Below are 20,081 nucleotides of genomic sequence, written 5' to 3' on the forward strand. Positions count from 1 at the left end.
CGCTTCTTATGGCTCCAGGAAGCATGATACACACTCAAATATTCATATATTCACAGTGAATAATTTATTATCGCATTTTTAGGTGAACGATTTTCGGTTTCGGTTTCGGAACGCCGAGTTGTACAGTGACGTCACAGAGGGGGAAGATCAACTACTTCGCCTGGTCACGTGGGCCCACAAAAGTTGTGACGCACCTACTGCTGCATCGTCTGCTTTCTCACACACGTGCTGACCAGCGCACTGACTGATCTGATTCCAATGAGTGAGGACATCGACTTTTTTTTGATCACACGCTAATATCGCCTTCGCGGGTTCGCGTGAGGATGCGAAACACTTTGCAAAATGCCAGTGAGCATCGCTGCGCCGCTCTACCCAAGCTGCGCCCACAACCGGTGTCACACTTCGCCGCCGTGCAGCAGTACCTGAGCGCTGCTTGGGATGGTGTACAAATATCACAAGAAAAGACAAGATCGCCTTATCAGAACTGCCAGCCATACTCGAGCAGCGACAAAGCATACCTGCTTATGTTGGGAGCTTTCGGCAACGGCACCGCTCGCGGGCGCTCCGGGCGACGAGCTCTGCTGCTGCCTGCCTGCCGTGGTCGTCGCTAGGCCTATAGCCTGTTTCGCAAGCGGCCGGCGCTTCGGAAGCCGCCTGCGCTATAATAAAAGGCCTACTTTTCACAAATAGCTTTAGTGTCAACAGCATCATCTCACAATAAAATAATAGTATGGTCAATCTCCTCGACGCCTTCGGCAGCGGAGCTTGCGGGCGCCAGGCGAGCCGGACCCGAACGTCGGGCCAGCGGCAGCTGCGAGGTGGTTGTGGCAAGAAATATCTCATATATCACAGTTGTTACCTCTGCCGGCAGCTCAGTATTATAGTCAGCGATCCTCAAAAATTACAATTTTTTCACATTTCTTGTCCCATGGTTTATTATTTACGTCAAGAACACTCTTCAGTTCGCTTTTATGACGTCGGCAGACGGTATCCAGGCTGGCCGACCGGCCGGCAGGCTCGGCGTACTTCACGTCCGCACAAGAAAATACAAAACAGCCATGCTACCAGAAAGGATATGCTTCCTAGATTTGAGATACGACAGCATGACTGTGCTAAAAGTGGATCTTTCGGCAACGACACTGCCTGCGGCAACGCCGGGCGACGACCTGCGCGCTGGTCCCAGACTGCCCTAGACGTCGCTAGGCCTATCTAATTTCGTATCGACTTCGCAGCTGAGGGCGCTTCGGGACTGGCCAGCGCTCAGAAACGTGCTCCGCTCGGCACCCCTTTACTGTGAACTCGTCCCATAATAAGAGATATGTTCGATTTCCACGACGTCTTCAGCAACGGAACTAGCAGACGGCAGGCGAACCGCACCAGGTAGCAGCAGCACAAAACCGGCAATGGGATGAAATTTGCTTGCTTCGCAGTCATCACTTCTACCAGGAACTCGGTATTTGCCAACGATCGTCAGAAACGATGCATTTTTGATATTCATATATCCCAGGGTTTGCTATGAACGTGAACAAACAATACTATCGCGTTCTTCATGTGCCGGCGGTCGGCACGAAGACTGGCGCAGGCCGCCCGGCTCCAAGGAGTGCGCCCTATGTCATCATGACGCTGCCGCTTCCCGTCGTTGCGTTTGCCGCGAGCGGCCCGCCGTTGACATCTAGCAGGCCGGACGCAGGCGGCGAGCTGCAATCGGACGGTGCGACGCTGCTCGCAACGGCGCGCCGCAAACCGAGCGAGGGGCGGCTAGCAGCAAATTCGGCTCGCTGGTGCGTCGACTGCGCTCACGCGGCTTTGCCCCGCTCACCGTACGTCACTGCATTTTGGTATGACGTCACTAAAACTTTAATTTTTCTTCCCACCTTGTGACGTCAGGGTTGATGGCGCTAGCGATGGCTCTAGATCGTGAGAGTGAGCATTTAGGCAATCTTTGGAACCGAATTAAAATATTTTTTAAGCGTTTGTTGTGTCCAACACCTGGCTTTGAGTGCCCTTGCATACATAGGAATCCCATAGCAGGCTTTTTATAGCTTCAAATTTTGGTGTCTCCACCCCTTTAACTGCTGTTATATTTCTAGCCACTTCACTCTCTTTCCATCCCCTTGCATGTTTATGTAACTGATCCTGGCATTAAATTTCTTTTTCGTAGTTTTCTTTCTGAGCCTCCTAGTAGCCATTTTGTTGGGCGCAGCCGCCATTGTTACATTTACTACTTCGCTTCTACCTACTCCTACGCCCTGAGCCACCGTGGACCCCCTAAAAAAGCTACCGTTCGGCCTCCCAGGCGCCAGCCTATCTCTTCTGCTACCCTTCCACTGAAATGGATGCCATCCCGACTAAGGCCTTTGCCCAAGCCTGCCCTGTGCACTTCCTTGTTTATGTCTACCACCTCAAAGACTTTCTCGAGGCTTAACGTCCTTATCTCTCGATTAGGATTCACAACGTCGTTAGCAACCTCTCCATTCCTTCCTTGCACTCCCGGCACTGTGCACACCACGATCCGCGCTTGCTGTGCTATCGCCCTTATACCGTCCACTCCCTCAGCTAATCTTTTCACTACTTGTGCGGCGTCACCATTCAGGACATCATTTAGCCCCGCCGCTACCACTACCAAGTTACGTCTTGCAACGTTCTCGGAAAGTTCACTTTTTGTCTCTCTCAGTACCTCGTCCATTGTCCTCCCTTGGAATACCCCGACTGCTACCCGCCTATCACCCTTTACACGCTCCAGCATAGCTCTTTTTCAGCGCCTCATGTTTGAGTCTCCAGCGATAAGCACTCGCGTACTTTCACAGCGATGATAGCATCATCATGCGACCTCCAAACGAACAAGCGCCCTATCGGGCAAAGTGGCAGCGTATAGAAACACATGGGAGAAACGCAAAATGCGGGGATGGGGGAGTCAAATGCAAACAATATTTTCTGGGCGCGATTTTGCTAAAGTAGTCGAGAAAGCACTTTCAAACAAACCGCGCAACCGCTTTCTTCCCCTTCAGTTTCTCAGCGTCATGGAGATAGGAAACTTTCTTCCTACCTCCATGCTCTGCATCCTGGCTGATCCTGGCGGAGCGCTCAATCCTCGTGTGGGCGCGAGGTGGCGCTACCGGTACCATTGCTGCGAAAGTTTGCCGTTTCGGTCCGCCGTCACCGTACACGATGGATATTTTCGATTAATTCTAACCGAATCAGGCCAGTATCCCACCCAAATCCAAACGTAGTTAATACAAAACTGACCGTCAAATGCCATTAATGTGCGAAATCTGAACCAGTACAAGCGAGCGGTATAGGCCGAGGGAATTTTCGTTTTTCTCTGAGCCATGCAACAGTCAATATTGTAACGACAAACGGCCACTTATAAATGCCACAATTAACGCAGCTTTATTTGTAGCAAACTCTTTGACAAATAACTATGCAAAGATTTTTTTTTCCCGAGGTTCAGAAATAGTTACGGCTAAGCTGCCAATGCATTCATAAAAAAAATGAAAACAAAATCAAACACATCTTACCAACGCTTTTTTGTGATGTTGTGCATCAGTCGTTTAGGGTAGGCCAGTGGTGTATGCCCATGCGTTATCTGCTATTCGCTGTCGTGGAGAAGGCTGTTTTTGGGAAAAATTTTTTGAAAATTTAATCGCACTCGTCATTAGAGAATGGCGTTTCAAAATTTCATGGCAACTAAAAATGCCAGTCAGTTCACCTTTTATTTTATTATTTCTCGTTGAAGCAGTTTATGCATTTTGCCTCAAGTTTTGCCAGTCGCAGCTTGAGACTTGGTTTATTGGGGTTTAACGTCCCAAAGCGACTCAGGCTATAAGGGACGCCGTAGTGAAGGGCTCCAGAAATTTCGACCACCTGGGGTTCTTTAACGTGCACTGACATCGCACACTACACGGTCTCTAGAATTTTGCCTCCATTGAAATTCGGCCGCCGCGGCCAGGATCGAACCCGCGTCTTTCGGGACAGAGTCGAGTGCCGCAACCACTGAGCCACCGCGGCGGGGCTCAGCTTGTGAACATGCGGCTTATGTTCCGGACAGTTTACACCAGCGTTTCTAGATAAAGACAGTTGGGAAACTGCGCCGGCGAGCCAGAGAGCAGAGCGGCCCCACGCGATCGCCGTCTAGGCGGTGGCGCTGCGGACGCTTTAGTATTAGGAACGCGCAGCTACAAAAAGAAATTTAACGAAGAAGATGACACATGTGCAGTGTGTGGTAGATCTGTGGAAACAATTGAACACCTCATAATCAAATGTGATGGTATCCATCCGGATGTCGATGCAGGCACAGTCACTCTTTCTGAGGCCCTAGGGTTTAAAGATAACAATGGTCATGTAAATAAATCTGCAGTGGAAGTCAGCAAAAAGCGATTGGAGGATTGGTGGCTGAAAAGCAGAGATGTGGCATAAGGTTAGAATAAAAGGAAAGCGTAGGCAAAGTTGATGGAGAAACTTAATGAGAATTGCCAACACAGTAAAAAAAAAAATAATAAATAAAGAAAAGCTGAGCATGGTGGCAATTTCCACCACCCCGTTTCAAAGGGGGCGCTCCTATCCATCCATCCATCCATCCATATGAGCGCGTCGTCTGCTACTCCCAGCTCAACGTTTCTAGATAATATTATCAGCATAAACTACGAGGAGGCAAGTGGCACGTCATGTTTCTCTAAACCGCGGAAAGAAGGGCTTCCAGTTTTTTCCGATATTTACAGCCAGAAGCTCAACCTCGAGCATCCTGCCCTCACGTACCCCAGACTAAAGCGCACGCGGACTTCGCAATGCGTAGATGAGCGTCTATAGTCGGATACAACTTAAAGGGTCAGTCTACTCACCGAGATGAGTGTATAAATAATGGCATATTCTGGTAGTTGGCACCCTATAACATCAATAACGAGGGGTCTGCGCCCGGTTTAGGCAGGAATTTATATTTTATTTCGGCGTTAAAAGTCGCGTAAAAAAGCATGGTGGCGACCCCAAACGTTCATTTTGTTCAAGAAAGTGGTAGTCTTTTTTTGTAGAAGCATAAGTGAATATACTACATATCATTTGTATGCCCCAATGTCAGAGAAACGCACGTTTTGTTCTGGTAAACTGTAGAAGGCGTACCGCTCGCTTTTTCTGTAAATCACATGAATATTTATATTTACACGTACGCAAAACGCAGGCACATTCCCACTTTTAGTTCAGCGTATGCTAGCAGAGACGCAAAAATAAACTCAGCCTATAGTGGCGCCATCTGGTCGTCAGGACGGGAACCATTGCTGTAAACAAACCGACTCTCCACTTAAGCCTAGGAGCGGCAGAACCGTCACTCTAATTATTAAAATAAAGCAAATTTATCTCTTATATGTTTTCTTATAGGCGAGATGAGACGAAGCGAAAGACAGGCGCCCCATTTATGGCCAGGAACGCACTGAAAAAGGCAGCAACAACGAGAATTCAGTCCGAAGCGAGAGGTCCGGCTTCGACCGGAGGGCGTATTCAGAGGAAGGTGATCCTCGTTGCGATTGGCCAACCGAGAATAGACGTCACTGCTCTACTCTACGTCACTCTGTGGGGACTTTTGGGGAACACTGCGCTTCAACCGACAGGGAAAATCTCAACTCTTCTTGAAAATCCTTGCTCAATATCCCAAGGTATCCCAAGGTGCATTTCTTGCTCGCTTGTTTTTTTTATTTTTTTGCCTTGAGCATGGAGACGGACACGTGCGATGGCGTTGCTTCAGCGGTTTGCGACAAGGCGTTCTTCAATACTAGTAATTTAAAAACACCCATCAAGGATATTCATGGGGAAGGACGCGGTTGTTGCTGCGACGCGTCTTTTCTTTTTCTCTTTCCTCTGATCTCTCTATCTGCACGCGGCAGCGGTGGTGGCTCGGCTCCAGCCAGTAGGCAGGCCCATGCATCCTTCTCCCAGTCACAACAGCATGTAGTAAGGCACGGCCGTTCTTGTGCGACTTACGTCTGAAGCATTTTGTCGCCCTTCGTGACCTGCGACGGCACCACGACTTCGAGGAAGAGGTGGAGAATCTAGTCTTCGACTCTAATAAAGGTAAGAAACGAAGTCTGCATGCACGCACGCTGTGATTAAAGCAATAAAGGGCCAAAGCGGGATGCAGTCGCGCGCTTAGATTACCGATTGAAAAGTTGCAGTTTATTGACTTTTCGAGTGCGCGCATTTTAAGTTTGTAAACACAGAGCGCGTTCTTTTTTTTTTATTTACGGGCTTACACTCACCTGGGGAAACTTGCACGTGGTTTTGTGCACAAAAACTTAGCGATGACATGCACGTTTTTTAAAGGAACCATGAAGATTTCAATGGGCTTGGTCTAGTGCGACAGATCTGCAGAGGTAGCCTTTGCGGGCATTCGAGTGAAATGTGAAACGTAACGTACTATAACCTTTGAAAGCCATGACTTGTCATAGTCATTTTGCACTTATTTGTAAGAGTAATGCTGTATGCACTACGGAGTGCGCCGACGACGGACTTCGCTATGTGCACTACGGGCCTTGTGGCGCCATCTAGGAAGAGCGTAGTGAAACAAGTTTGTCACGTGACCGCGCCATCTGGTTTGTCACGTGACCGCATCTTTGCAAGTAAACAAGTTTTCCACGTGACCGCATGTTTAGACTGGCGAAGAGCGCTGACGAGCGGACCAGCGGTGCCCAGACGTCCTACGTCCTGCAGCGCGTTAGACATGGAGATTGTTATAGGTGCGAGGTTCGAATCGTATGATGCATTTGACACTGCTCTGCGGCATTTCCAAGTGCAGACAAATACTTTATTTGTGAAGAAAACATCGAAATCGATAGATGTTGTGAACGCTCACTTGTCACGCGAGGCAGTGAAACTGGACAGCAAGCTTCGATTTTCAAACGCCACTTTCACCTGCAAGCACGGGGGACGACACAGGACTAATGCCATTGGAGTTCGTCCTAACCAACGGTACGTATAGCTACGAGTTATGTTCTGCGTTCTCCCTAGCATCCACGCTAGCGTAACACGTCGGCAGCGGCATTTTACCAGGCCACGTGTTGCGCGGGGCTGCTATTCTCTCCCCTACGCAGAATAGCATGTCAGTGGGGCACATGAAAAAAAGTTTAAAAGGCACTTTTGTTCTTTCTCCAGGACTATGAAGAAGGACTGCCCGGTAAAACTGGTATTAGCGGCGAGGCGTGCGACTCAACAACTGGAAATCACTGCACTCAATTTACAGCACAATCATGAAGTCAGCAGTGAAATCTATAAGGCATATCCTGAATGCCGCCGGCTCGCCACTGAAGAGCTCAGCTTCGTGCAGCCTTTAATGGAGCTAAATGTGCCCCCAAGCATGATCGTCCAGAAACTGAAAGAACACAGTGGTAAGTAGTTGAGTTTTTTTATCAGTTCGTGAACGTATTGATTGCATTATTACACTCGCCTTTGTTTTAATTTTTTGTATGTGCAGGAAAAACAGTGATCGCCAAAGATCTACACAATCTGAAGCGTGCAACTCGCACAGAGGATGAAGCGAGCCTACTAGTGGCAGAACTAAAGCACTGCCAAGCCACTTATCGTGCTAGAGTGCTGTCGATCACTGACGAGAATAAGGAGCTGCAAATTCTCTTTATTCAAACGCCATACATGCAGCAAGCATTTAAGTCTTTTCCAGAGGTGCTCCTCCTTGATGCAACCTACCGCACCAATAAACTACGCATGCCCCTGTATGTGATGGCTGTCCAGGATGGGTCCGGAAGTACCCAAGTAGTCGCATATTCCTTTGTTGCATCCGAGCAACAGCACGTTGTCAATCAGCTTTTGGAGACATTTGTACGAGAGAATCCTGCGGCTGCTGATACACAAGTGGTTGTTGTGGACAAAGATTTCACGGAAATCAGTGCCATTAGAACGACATTTCCAAGTTCACCAGCTGTTCAGTTGTGCCAATTCCATGTCACCAAGGCCTTCAAGAGTGCAGCTGGGCAGCTTGCCAAATCATCGGATGAGCGAGACAGTTTACTGAGTAGCTTCAGTGAAATGCTGCTTTCCCCCACACCTGCCAGATACAACGATGCAAAAGCTGAATTTGAAAGGTATGCAAGTCAAGAAGCTGTGAGCTATTTCGCAAAGAACTGGGACAACATTCCTGAAATGTGGGTCCGACACTTATGTGACCGCAAGTTTACAGGTGGAAATAATACAACCAACCGTGTTGAGTCACATCATGCAAAACTAAAGAATGTCCTAGCATCATCATCAAAACTACATGAAACAGTGCGCAACCTTTTAAAAATGTCAAGCAGCATGCAGCAGGAGGCACGCCACAAAACTATACTGCTGAAAACATGCGAGTTCTATTCTCATCAAGAATCTGAGGGTGTGGAGAAGGAATGTGCCACGGTGTTAACACCTTATGCCTGCAAACTAATAAAGCAGGAACTGGCAAAGATGCAGGATGACCCTCCAGAGGTCAGAATCGTATCTGAGCAAACTTATGCAGTGTCATCGAGTTGCACTGATGCATGGCACGAGGTCTCTCTTGAGAATCATGCGTGCAGTTGCACTACGTACTCGAAGATGAAGCTGCTTTGCCGGCATTTTTTATATGTTTGTGTGAAATTTAGGATTAAGCCCGACCTGACGAAGGCTGTTCATAAGCGTTGGTTTAAATCGTACCAACTTAAGTTCATGGGTGGGGCTACTGAAACCAACTCTGAAGCTGCCAATCACGAAGCACCAGAGATACTCTCTATGCCTGGGCCCTCCTTCGAGAAGATGAATAGAAATCAGCGGTACAACTACGCACTGAGAACGCTTAAAGCTCTTGTTGACAACATGGCAGACTGTCAGCCGGATGTTTTTGCAGAACGCCTTGCATTCTTAGAATCGGTAAATGCCTCTTGGCTGAAGAGAGATGCTGCTTTCACACATCCTCATAACGAGGATGAAATTGTGCAGGCAGATAATGCCTCTGTGCTGGACATCTTGCCTACCACATCAAGTGTACCCCAAGATGTCGAACAACTGGCTACCACATCGCCTGTATCACAAAAAGAAACCGAACAACCGTGTGGCAGACAAACTGATAGTTGCACCAGTGATGTTGGGAGCCAACCGTGTTCATCTAGCAGTGCTTGTGACCTGAAGCTCCCTGAGGTAAAAAGTCGAGGGCGCCCATGCAAGCGAGTCCTCCAAAACCGATACAAGCGGGCAAGAGAAGCTGATGAAGAAGGGCCTGTGCCTTTCAAGTCTCTGTCTGAAAAGGCCAAAGCAAAATGTAAATACAAAGTACTCAGTGCGATTTGACATCCTCTAACTTGTTTTTACATTTTGTCTTTCCAGTGCTATTGGCTGGATTCTCTGACAAAGCCCTTTGTGATCGTGTGCTGAATGGAACCTGCCTGCTCAACGAGGCTGACATTGAAGTTAGGCCAGAGGCCTTACCCAGTGCACTGCTTGACTGCAGGGTTTCTCTGCCAAAGCTAAAGAAGTACTGCACTCCTGATGCTTGGTCCCTGCTCATGGCCTCAGGTATGCACTGCAACTATTTGCTCGTCATAATTCTGTGTTTAAAATGAACTTTAATTTTTTTTTATGACAGTTGCTGTAAAAAAGAAAAATGCACTCTGGATCTGTGGCCTGTGCAAGGAAAAGGATGATGGTGCGCTGAAAATGGTGTGCTGCGACCGTTGTTTGGAGTGGTTCCACTGGTAAGACATGCTAAAAACTAGTTATGAATGTCATTGTTTTTCTGCAGCCTGAGATGTGCTAACACAGGAAAGCTATGGTAATTTTTTTGGTGAAGTCTTTTTCTCAGTGAGGGTTGGTAGTTTATTTTTTCCTAAAAATTTCACAATGAGAGTCAAACACAATGTGCAGGCAAAAGTTTGTCATGTAATATTGCATGGCACTTACAGTGAAGTGAAAAAACATGCATTTCAGCTTGCATGTTCACACAACTATCTGAGCAATTATGAGAGTGTGGTCCCGATTGCAATAGTGTATTGGTTTCTCTCCTTTTGTTGACATGCGCTTGCTTATATATATTTTCCAGGTGCTGTGCTGCAGTAACCAGCGCCAATTTGCAGAAACAATGGTTCTGTACACAGTGCAAAGGCTGCTATTAAGTGCTCACTCTGAGGGAAACCAATAAATATGTTGTATCCCTGAATCTTTTGTTCAAATTTATGCAAATTGGGTCATGCTGCCCATAATGACCTCAGAAAAAAGTGAAATTCTTGCAGAATGTGATGAGCATGAAACAACTTAATGAACGGAATGCATAAAATGTTACAAATCCACAAATTGTTGCTCAAACTGAATCGCAGCAATCATACTTTTTTAGTGATTTACAGCCGTGTCTGTACAGCCAACATGACACATAGCTGCTAATACGTCTGAATCATTCGCGTATAGCGCGGAAGCCTCATGTAAATGCTGCTTTTAAGCCAGGCCCACATATCTGTCCATTCTTCCCTTGCTATCAATACCGATATCGCATGTAAAAAGAAAAAAAAAAAGCCTTTTCTGCTACCATCCGCTCTGGTACTATACCTGAGGCCATATTTCGTTGGAAACCCGAGCCACGCCTAAGGGATGGTGGAAGCGAAATCATTTCGACCCCCAGCGCGCAAAAGCAATATTTTCGCACGTGGTACGTGACAGCAGTTGCGTGCTTTCGAGTTCGGCTGCCGTATATCATGACGCCTAAGGGAAGGTGGAAGCGAAATAATTTTCGACCACCGCCGCGGCCATGGAGGAAGAAAAACTAGGAGGGACCATGACGTCACAGTCTTGAAGCCTAGTCATAAAAAATATAATGGAAAGCATCATGGGAAATCAGCCCTCAAGTGACAAGGCAGTGGTAGCTCTTAGCCGGATTTCGGTTTCGCTCTCTCGCTGTACCAGCAACTGCGCGACCATCTGCTTGCGTTCACTGACGGCTGCGTGGTGAGCGCAAACTGCTCGCTCGCCGCTGCGGCCACCATCCCCGAGTGACGCGTGCGTTGACTGCGGCGCAGTGGAGACATCGGAGCACATGCTCCTTCGCTGTGCCGCTTCTGCATTGCCGCGTCGAGAGATTCTCGCGGCCTGCAGGGCGCTGGGAATCATCCCGGGCAGTCTCGAAGCGCTCCTGTGGCCGCGCAGCAGTGCGCGCACCCGTGGCCTCTGTGCGTTCATCGAGCAGGCGGGCTTGACTTCCCGCTCGCTCTACGCCAGGTAGTGCACACGAACGCTCCGTGGGTGCTCCCTCAGACGGTATACGCGGCCGGGCGCCCCACCCCGGCCGCTAGTGGAGTGTGCCGCGCGCGCGATTAGTCCGAGACAGGACGCTACGAGCGCGCGGCTATACATACAGTTTACTTCTTTTTGTAAGTGATTGTGCGCAGTGGCCGGGAGACCCCGCGCAGGGGCAGACGTAAAGCCGCCGGCACTCTCTCTCGACAGAGAGAGAAATACTTCACTGCTGCATTTCACGTCGGAACCGCCTAGCTGCGCGAGCCTATTCGGCGAGAATAGCGGAGAACGGCGGGCCCATGGGCGGGCCGAAGTCCGCCTGCCTGAGAAATACAATCTTGCGCAGCGCGCCGGAGCGCTCGTTAAATACGTCTGTCCGCCGTGAGCACGCTGGAAGTCGCTGCGCCTTTTTAGAGGCTCGCTAACGACGAAAGCAATTCCTCTCCATTCTTATTTTTTACCTCCATGGCCGCGCGGTCCGAACACATTTATCATGACGTCACCAATCCTCTCCATTCTTTTTTTTTTACCTCCATGGCCGCGGCAACCTTGGTCCGAACATATTTATCATGACGTCACGGAAATGTGGCCATGTGACAAACTTGTTTCACTACGCTCTTCCTAGATGGCGCCACAAGGCCCGTAGTGCACATAGCCAAGTCCGTCGTCGGCGCACTCCGTAGTGTACATAGCATTACTCTATTTGTAATGTAAGGTGTATAGTTTGTACAAAGTTTAGGTAGTCATAGCTTTGACTCCTAATCATTCTGAAGTGTAGCATGACTCAGCACTTTACTAGTAACATAAGGTGTGCAGAGTTTGTACAAAGTTGCGTAGTCATGCCTTGCACTCATGACTCGTCATTCTGCAACATAGCATGGCTGTGCACTTTAATGCTTTGGCATTCTCTCTGGTAAGCAGTCTTATGTGTGTCTGCAGAATTTTTTTTTGGTGTCCTAGCTCCTCCATAAGCAAAGTGACAAGCAGTGCACTCTCTTTCATATTTAAAGTGGCCACTGCAGGAAAACTGGTCCTTGCAGCAGACTCGCTGCTACAGGCCTTGCTTATGCTTTGTTGCAGGCATCTGCAATGTCTCGACAGGACACACAACATTGTCGCGGCATGCACTGGCTTAGCAGCGCTGAAGCCATGGCAAGTGCAACATGCAGAAGTGTGTAGGAAGAATGCCCAGCATTGTTCTGCCTTTAGAAGTCAACAGCGCTGACCTGAATTTGTGGTCAAAGGACAGGGCCATGTAAAAGGTTGCTGTGCAGGAATGAGTTTTTGCAGGGTGTAGTAAAATTGAAATACTTCCATGTAACAGTCCGTGTAATAACTTAACCTGAACTTAATAATTTTCTCCAAAAATTGTTCCCCATGCGCTATAGCAGGAAAAAACAGTAAGCGAATGACTGATAAATTTTTAACAATAAAAAAGCTGGGAAATGCAGTTTTGCACTGCAGGCAAAAGGCTAAAAATTTGAAGCTAAATCTGTGATTGTCATGCGCACTTGGCAGAGGCAGAGCGCCAGTAGTAGTGCGAGAGTACTGCATATGTGCCCACTCCATAGCACATGCATTTTTCATTAGTGTATGTAAAAAGTACAAACTTTAATTTGGCCTTGCTTTTCAAAAAATGAAAATAGTGTGATACACAAAAAATTGACAGAGAAGTTTTGCCGAAATTTTATAAACGTGCAAAAGCAGAATTTCATGAACATTGCCTTGTCTTGTTACTTTACTGTTGGCTTTCTAAGGATGCCTTATGCCGTTATTCATGTGCTATCATTGTGTACACGTTTTTATCAAAATGGAGCCCACCTTTGTTCACGCCTCAATTTTTAAAAATTTCTTTTTAGTCATGAGAGGTCATGGACTTAACATCATATGTTGGCATCGTGTCATAACTATGTTGCAATGCTGCTGTGAGGCTGTGGTTGCTATGTCGCCGTTGCTATGCTCTTGGCACAAACCCACATACACATCGCAGGATCTTGCTCGGGGTTTACCGTTCGGAATTGTGCTTTCACACTAATAATTAACTAATACTATGTGGAGTGCTTAGTTATGTTTACAATCTTTCTGTTTCAGGATTTCGCGCCTGGAAAGACGGAGAAGAAAGCAAAACTTGCTGCCATTTTATAGCTTCTACAGGAAAGAAGGAATGTGCACCAAGGGTTTTTAAACGCTACCTGCACTGCCACCATTCCGGCTCATACGAAGAGCTTCCTATAGAACAGCGCCAAAGGCAGGAAAAGGGGCAAGGAAGCTGCAAAATCAGCAAACACTGCTTTGCTACTCTAGAGGTCATGGAGAAAGAGGGCAAGGTATATGTAGTGTTTCAAAAGAAACACTACGAACACTTCAATGAGGCCTGCCACCAAAGGCTGTCCCAGGATGATGCCAGAGGGCTTGCAGGTTAGCCACTCCTCTTGTACAAAGCATTTGTGCATGCTGTGTTGACTGTACCGGAATGTGAAAACGTTTAGAAGCTACACTCCACCAACCTTTCATAAATGGGAGACGAAAGTGCAATAGAAATGTATTTTAGGGGGAAGATATTGCTCATTAACTCGAGTGATCATTTCAATGATTTTTATTCTTCTGCGATGCATCTATGGCACGAAAGAGGTGGGACAACACGAAAATGCCTATTGTAAAGTGGGAGAAGGCATGTCCCACAAAACGAGGGGGCGGAAGAAGTTATAGTAGGGCACAGCTTAAGAACCCAGTGGCCAATGCCCCTCAAAGGAAGCCTGCCATCCAACGGCGTCGACCGATTCTCATGATGTCATGGTTAATCCTAGGGGGTAGCACTGCAGGAGGGTGGCAGATGAAAGGGGATTAGTTATGGCTTTAATTGGGTTAACTGATGAAAATCAGCTGACGCCATTGACTGAGGGGGTCTTCTTTAAGGGCCATCTGCCACTTCGTTCTCGAGTTGTATCTGACTGTAGTGCAATTCACTTGAGCCTACTTGGTCGCATCGAAGGGTGAAAAACAATTGACCCACGGCACATTGCATGCACAGCACAGTCTGTACGAACTTCATGCCGTTTAGTTTAGAGATGCTTTGTGGAAGGGGTCCAGTCTTTCGAACTGAACATAATTAGGAATGTCGTCTAGCACTGAACTACTCCAATGTCTGTTCTTTTGTTTTTCTGCTGGTTTCATTGACTATCCTAGGTCTGTCGCTCAATCGGCTGACGTTGAACTTCATCCGTAAGAAGTCGGCTTGAGCTCTATGAAATGTGTCTTGAATGACTGACAGTTGCACTCGATGCTAGCCTCTTTTTTTGGCTGCCTGTCAAAAGCGTAGGCATTTTGTTGCTGATCAAAGCAACGCCACCAGTCTAATGGTTGTATAAGGGCCATGTTTTTTCTCATAAGACAGATCGTCTGCAGTGAACTTTCATTAATTAGAATTATTTGGCTGTTTTGGCACTTCATCAGTAACGCTCGCAGGAACGGCTGTGGTTTGAGTGTTCAGCTACTAAGCTGGAGCACCCGGGTTAGAACCCGGCTGCGGCAGCTGAGTTTCGATGGAGGCAAGAGGTGCCCACGTGCTGCGCAGTGTCAGTGCCCAAAGATCCCCAGGCGGTCGAAATTATTACGGAGCCCTCCACTACAGCACCTTTCTCTCTTTCTTCTTTCACTCCTTCTTTCCTTCATGGCATGGTTGAGGCAGTTACTGCACCATTTCCTTTCCTCAAAAACCACTAACATAAAACACAAGCCTGCACAAGAGTTGAAATCGCAAAAAAAAAAATGAACAAGCAGCATTTATATTTCAGTTTATGTATGACTGGCATGCCCTCCAATTGTCTCTGACTTAGCAGCAGTCATTCAGGTGTTGAAACTGAAACAGCATGAGAAAAATATTCACTTAGAAATTATTCACCTGGCGTAAGTGAATTCTACATTGTGACTCGTGCACACTATTGTCTTGTGCACAAGTCCAAAGAAACAAAGTTCGCGTTCAAAAATTTGGTGTCTCTACTCCTTTAAAGGTTGCTGTCAGGCGAATCGGTGCATTTTTTGAATATGCAGAATTAAATGGGACAGGATGAGAAGCACATGTCCTTATTATTTTCTTGTCCACATTTTCAGTGCTGTTATATTCCGCATTTATAACACGCTGTATATAACTTCCCTGTTTTGCATTGCAGTATGCAAGTTTAAACACTCAAGCTCATAAAAATAAAGTCCATCTGGCTTTGAAACAACCATTTTGTTGTGTGCTTTGCAGTGCCACAAAAGTGAAATGAAAGTAAGATGAACTGTGTGTCACCTGTGAAAAGGAACAAAGTGGAAGACGAAGGAATCCGACCAGAAGTATTTGTCACTTTATTACATGGCTGTAGGCAGATGAACCAGAGATGTTAACAGTTTTTTTCTGTACCATTTTCAGGCTGGTTAGCAGAAGGAGTGCCAGAAAAAACCATTGTGCACAACATCCGAGCAGCTACAAGTGGATCAAGCCCACGGATGCAACTTGTGACCACTAAGGACCTCCGTAACATTGCAGATAAGTTTAGGATTGGAAAAACAGAGCAGAGAGATCCAGACGATTTTAAGAGTGTTGAATTATGGGTCGAAGAAATGAGGGCAAAAAATGAGTCACCACTGTTGTATTACAGGAAGAAGGGTGACCCCAACAGTCATGATGGTGACTTTGAGCTAGCATTAATGACGTTCCCACAACGAGAGCTCCTTTATGAATTGGGGGCAGCGAAACTGTGCACTGACTCCACCCATGGCATAAATAAGTACTAACTCCAACTGACAACCCTGCTCACAATTTCTCAAGATGCCTTTGGTATCCCGTGTGCCTACTTGATTTCAAAAAGGGTGAACACGGGCACTGTGGTGAGGTTTTTCGAGGCCATCAAAGAAAAAACACAATACCATGTCAGGCATTTATGTCTGATGATGCCCCTGTTTATGGCAGTGCATGGGAGCTGGTGATGGGTCCCTTGAAGAGTCGACTGCTTTGCAGCTGGCAGGTGCTACACAACTGGAGCACGCACCTGAATACAGTCACAAACAAGGACTGCAGGAGTACAACAAGGGACATGCTGCACACTCTGATGAAGTGGACAGATGAGACTGAGTCTCAACAGTTGCTCCCTGCACTTCTTGGTATCCACTCCAAAGAGCATCAGCTTAATTGCCTTTGGCTTTGTCAGAAATTTTGAGAAAACATACGCAAAGAGGGCATGTCAGTGGGCTTACTGCTATCGGCAGTACATTGGATTAACAACAAATAATCACTTGGAGTCAAGGCACTGAAGTACTCTCACTTTGGTGGCAAGGTAAATGGGTGATTGGATACATTAATCAAAGTACTCTTCAATTTCACATCCGAAAAACTTTACAACAGGTGTCAAAGGAGGAGCAGACCACCGCAAATCTGCCCTATTTAGGAAGCATAAAGTGGGGATTGAGCTTTCTAAGTCCAGTACTGAGAGAGTGGGAGATGGCCAGTGGCATGTAAAGTCGCAAAGTTTGGTGAACTTCAAGCACACAGTGGAAAGAACGAGCAAATCGTGCAGTGGCTGTGAGCTTCATTGTGAGCAGTGCGAGGCTTGCCACAACATGTACACAAGTACGTGTTGACCATGCAACGCATGTGCACATGTACAAGCACATGCATGCTGTTGCTATAATGGAGCTACACTTGTGTCAGATGCAGAGCAGCCAGAAAGTAGCATTTGACTGTGCTGGCATTTGTAGGCCCTGCCAGCTGAAGATGGCAGATTTCAGGTGAGGGATTAGGATTATGTTATGAGCTAGTTGGCAGGCTATTCTGACAAAGTGCTTTAGCATAGCAAGCTCAAGACACAGCAGGGAAGAGGAGTGTCATTTGCTAATTTTCTTGAAGCCCACATGGTCATGAGAAAGGTGCGCCATCATATCCCATATCAAGCAGCACCATTGACGGTACACTACAGGCCTCTGGTATTTCTTTTCTAGTCATTCCTTTTTCCCAAAACTTTCCTCCTAGGAATGGAGAACTCATCCCGCCACGGCGCCTCACTGGCTCTGGCGTTCTTAGACTGCTTACACGAAGGCTGTGGGTTTGATCCGGCCATGGCGGCCACATTTCAGTGGAGGCAAAATACAAAGATGGCCATGTGCTGTGCAAAGTCAGCGTGCATTAAAGGGCCCCAGGTGGTGTAAATTAATCCAGAGACCTCCATTATGGTGTCCCTCATAGCCCATGTGCCGCTCCCGAATGTTAAACCCGACAATTAAGAAATTGAGATATTTCAGGCCCCTCATTCCCTACTCAGAATCTGCTTGTGTAAGTACGCCCTCTCTGGCACTGCTCAACAGAGAACTTCTGACAATTGGCAAACATTTTTCATCTTCGGGAAATTAGTGCACTCATTTTCTTGTTCATACCTGCCTTGCATTCACTATAATTTTATTTCTTCGTCATCCCTACTTGATTTCATTTTATCTGCATGTGATGCACTCATAGAGGCATGCGCTCTTCAATAATATTAGTATGAAGTGTCGCTCCATGCTGCATTCCTCTTTGTTGCGTCGTGCTGTCACAGTGCACCGCCCTTTTAGGACATCTTGAGAAAAACAGCGCTTGCAGACAAAGGACCAGAACAAGAAGGACACACAAAAAAAAAACAGCGCAGTTGTGTGTCCTTCTCGTTTCCTTTGTCTGCAAGTGCTGTTTTTCTCAAGATGTACCCCAACCAACTCGCCCAGTAACACACCTTGCCTTTTAGAACAGTTGAAAAAGTATTCTTGACAAAAGGCTAAGCCGTAGCTGTCATCTTGCACACTGAAAGCTGCAGCGCAAAACTACTATTCATCTTATTTTGCAAAGAGAATACTGCTGCAACAGAAAAACAGTATTACTCATTTTTCAGAACATTGCTGGTGCAATTTGTGACACGAACTTATATTGCCATGGTAGAAACAGCCGTGAATAGCCTTCCCTGATATGATAAAGCACTTCATAAATGAACTTGCTTGGCTCTTACAGTGTCTCTCCACCAGCCTTCCAAGCAATGAGCCTTCTGTTGTGTGATGGGAACACTGTGCCAACTTTCTTGCCTAGAAATTCTAACATGCCCCTATTTGTTGAGAAGGCAGCTTAGATGAAACATATAGTGCCCAGTTAATGTCATTTATGAAAAATGCTTCAAAGCCCAACTGCAACGAAATTATAATTTGGCTAGAATGCCTGTTAAAGGGGCCCAGAAACACAATCTTAGTTAATTGTTTTGCCTGTTGATTGCATACAGTGAGTTATAATGGTGCTATTAGCATCGGTAATACCGCGTACATTCCGTTTTTTAATATTTTAATGTCCTCCCAAAAACAACTTCATGGCTCTGATGGTGTCGCCACACAGTGGCGGGTTTCTAGCAGCGGATATGACATCACCTGGCGCGAGCTTGATGACCGGACAAACAGTAAATATACTGCAAATTGTGTGAATAAATAGAGACACATTTTGTTACCTGTCTGCGTTTTATATTAGATCAACAAAAACAATTTGTTTGTCTTAGATAAAAGCCCTGCAAAGCAAGTAAAATAAAAATACACCACCAGGGGCGCTCTGGCATGGAAACAACGCTGCCAGTCTCACAGAGAGCAGGCAACCATGGACTACAAACTTCCGCGACGTGCTCTGGCTGGCTGTTTTGATTGGTTGCGCCAGGTGCCGTCATTGGGAGAGCGAAATAGGAGTGGGAAGCCCCGCCAAAATCGAGTTGAGGGCAGCGTTTTGTTTGCTTGTATTTTGAAATTTCTTCATTGAATAACTCCCGTTCCTGTGCATCGATTCCTGTAATTCTTTTTAAGTCAGCATCTGTGTGACATAAAGAACCCACCTGAAGTATAGCCGGTATTCCCCCAGGCTGTGTTTCGCAGCCCCTTTAATGTGCTGGGTGTGTCATAAAACTAATCATAACAAAGTTTCATGCTTCTGAGAAAACTGACACTGTTGCTACAAGTGTTTAAAAAGCTGTGTAGTAGACAACGTGGCATGTCCATATAGGCAGATACGGATACCCGAGTGCCATACGGCCTCATGTCTGGCCCATTGGGAATGAACAGATTAAGGACAGTGTAGAGTGAAAGGCTAGGGGCTAAAATGTGGCTTGGCGGTCATGGGTATGGTGCTGCGCCAAAGTTGTTAGGAATTTGTTTCAATCCTGCAGATGCTGATTTCTGTTTCCATTCCAGGTTTTTGTACACCCTATTTACTTAAATAATGGATGCATTTGCATAATAAATGCTTTCCCTACATCAATCATCAAAATCTGGGGAAAGTTCAACTGACCACACCATGTTTTACACCATGTAATAAATGCACCAAACTTACCATTCTAATTTTTTCCCACAAGAAACTGCATCCATGATGCAAGTAACTGCAGTATTACAGGTTACAGAATGAAGCACTGTCAGCTGTATTATGTGGCCGCAAGACTGCCTGGCGCCATGTGAAGAGGAATGCTCCCAAGGCTCATCACATCACATTTACTCCAGTATCCACATATGGCACCCGTTTCATCCTGCACGTCACATTCACCTCGGGCTGGTGATAGCCTGCCAGCTAGATTAAGAATGTCACAAATAAAATGTCTACCTAACTGAAAACTGTGGTTGTATATATCGGAGATTTTTATTGACTTGTGGCAGTCTACCTGGACAGGTTATGGTAATGCAAGGCAGCCCATTATGCACAGCATATGAGTGCATAGGCGCCACAACTTCGCATCTTTTCCAAGGGTTCATGTTTTGCACTATTGGGTGTGACCCGACCCATCTTTCCACAATCCTCGCGTAGTTAATAATAAAGTGCTCCTAATCCTTTTTTGACAGTC

At 46.6% G+C, this 20,081-nt stretch overlaps 1 protein-coding gene, 1 long non-coding RNA gene and 1 pseudogene across 5 annotated transcripts; 2 read left to right on the plus strand and 1 right to left on the minus strand.

Annotated features, from left to right (window-relative positions):
- Positions 1 to 2,242: 2,242 nt before the first annotated feature.
- LOC149343442 (uncharacterized) lies at positions 2,243 to 3,544 on the minus strand (annotated as a pseudogene).
- A 1,940-nt stretch (positions 3,545 to 5,484) lies between these two features.
- Positions 5,485 to 19,854, plus strand: LOC149343443 (uncharacterized). 3 transcript variants are annotated; one of them, XR_016283129.1, is made up of 4 exons: positions 5,485 to 6,057; positions 13,315 to 13,641; positions 15,473 to 15,558; positions 15,635 to 19,854. It is a non-coding gene; the product is annotated as an uncharacterized LOC149343443 (long non-coding RNA). The 3 variants fall into 3 exon arrangements; XR_016283127.1 differs by having other exon boundaries at positions 5,486 to 6,057; positions 15,473 to 19,854; XR_016283128.1 differs by lacking the exon at positions 15,473 to 15,558 and having other exon boundaries at positions 5,487 to 6,057.
- Positions 6,625 to 10,156, plus strand: LOC149343444 (uncharacterized). 2 transcript variants are annotated; one of them, XM_089545924.1, is made up of 6 exons: positions 6,625 to 6,951; positions 7,135 to 7,367; positions 7,454 to 9,262; positions 9,328 to 9,516; positions 9,587 to 9,695; positions 10,040 to 10,156. In XM_089545924.1, exons 1-6 carry the CDS (start codon positions 6,704 to 6,706, stop codon positions 10,110 to 10,112), a joined length of 2,661 nt encoding a protein of 886 aa, XP_089402050.1. In that variant the 5' UTR covers positions 6,625 to 6,703; the 3' UTR covers positions 10,113 to 10,156. The 2 variants fall into 2 exon arrangements, with proteins under 2 accessions (XP_089402050.1, XP_089402051.1); XM_089545925.1 differs by lacking the exon at positions 10,040 to 10,156 and having other exon boundaries at positions 9,587 to 9,699.
- Positions 19,855 to 20,081: the final 227 nt, after the last annotated feature.

This window comes from Amblyomma mixtum, chromosome 5, assembly GCF_055824585.1.
Source record: "Amblyomma mixtum isolate Tamu chromosome 5, ASM5582458v1, whole genome shotgun sequence".
Lineage (NCBI taxonomy): Eukaryota > Metazoa > Arthropoda > Arachnida > Ixodida > Ixodidae > Amblyomma > Amblyomma mixtum.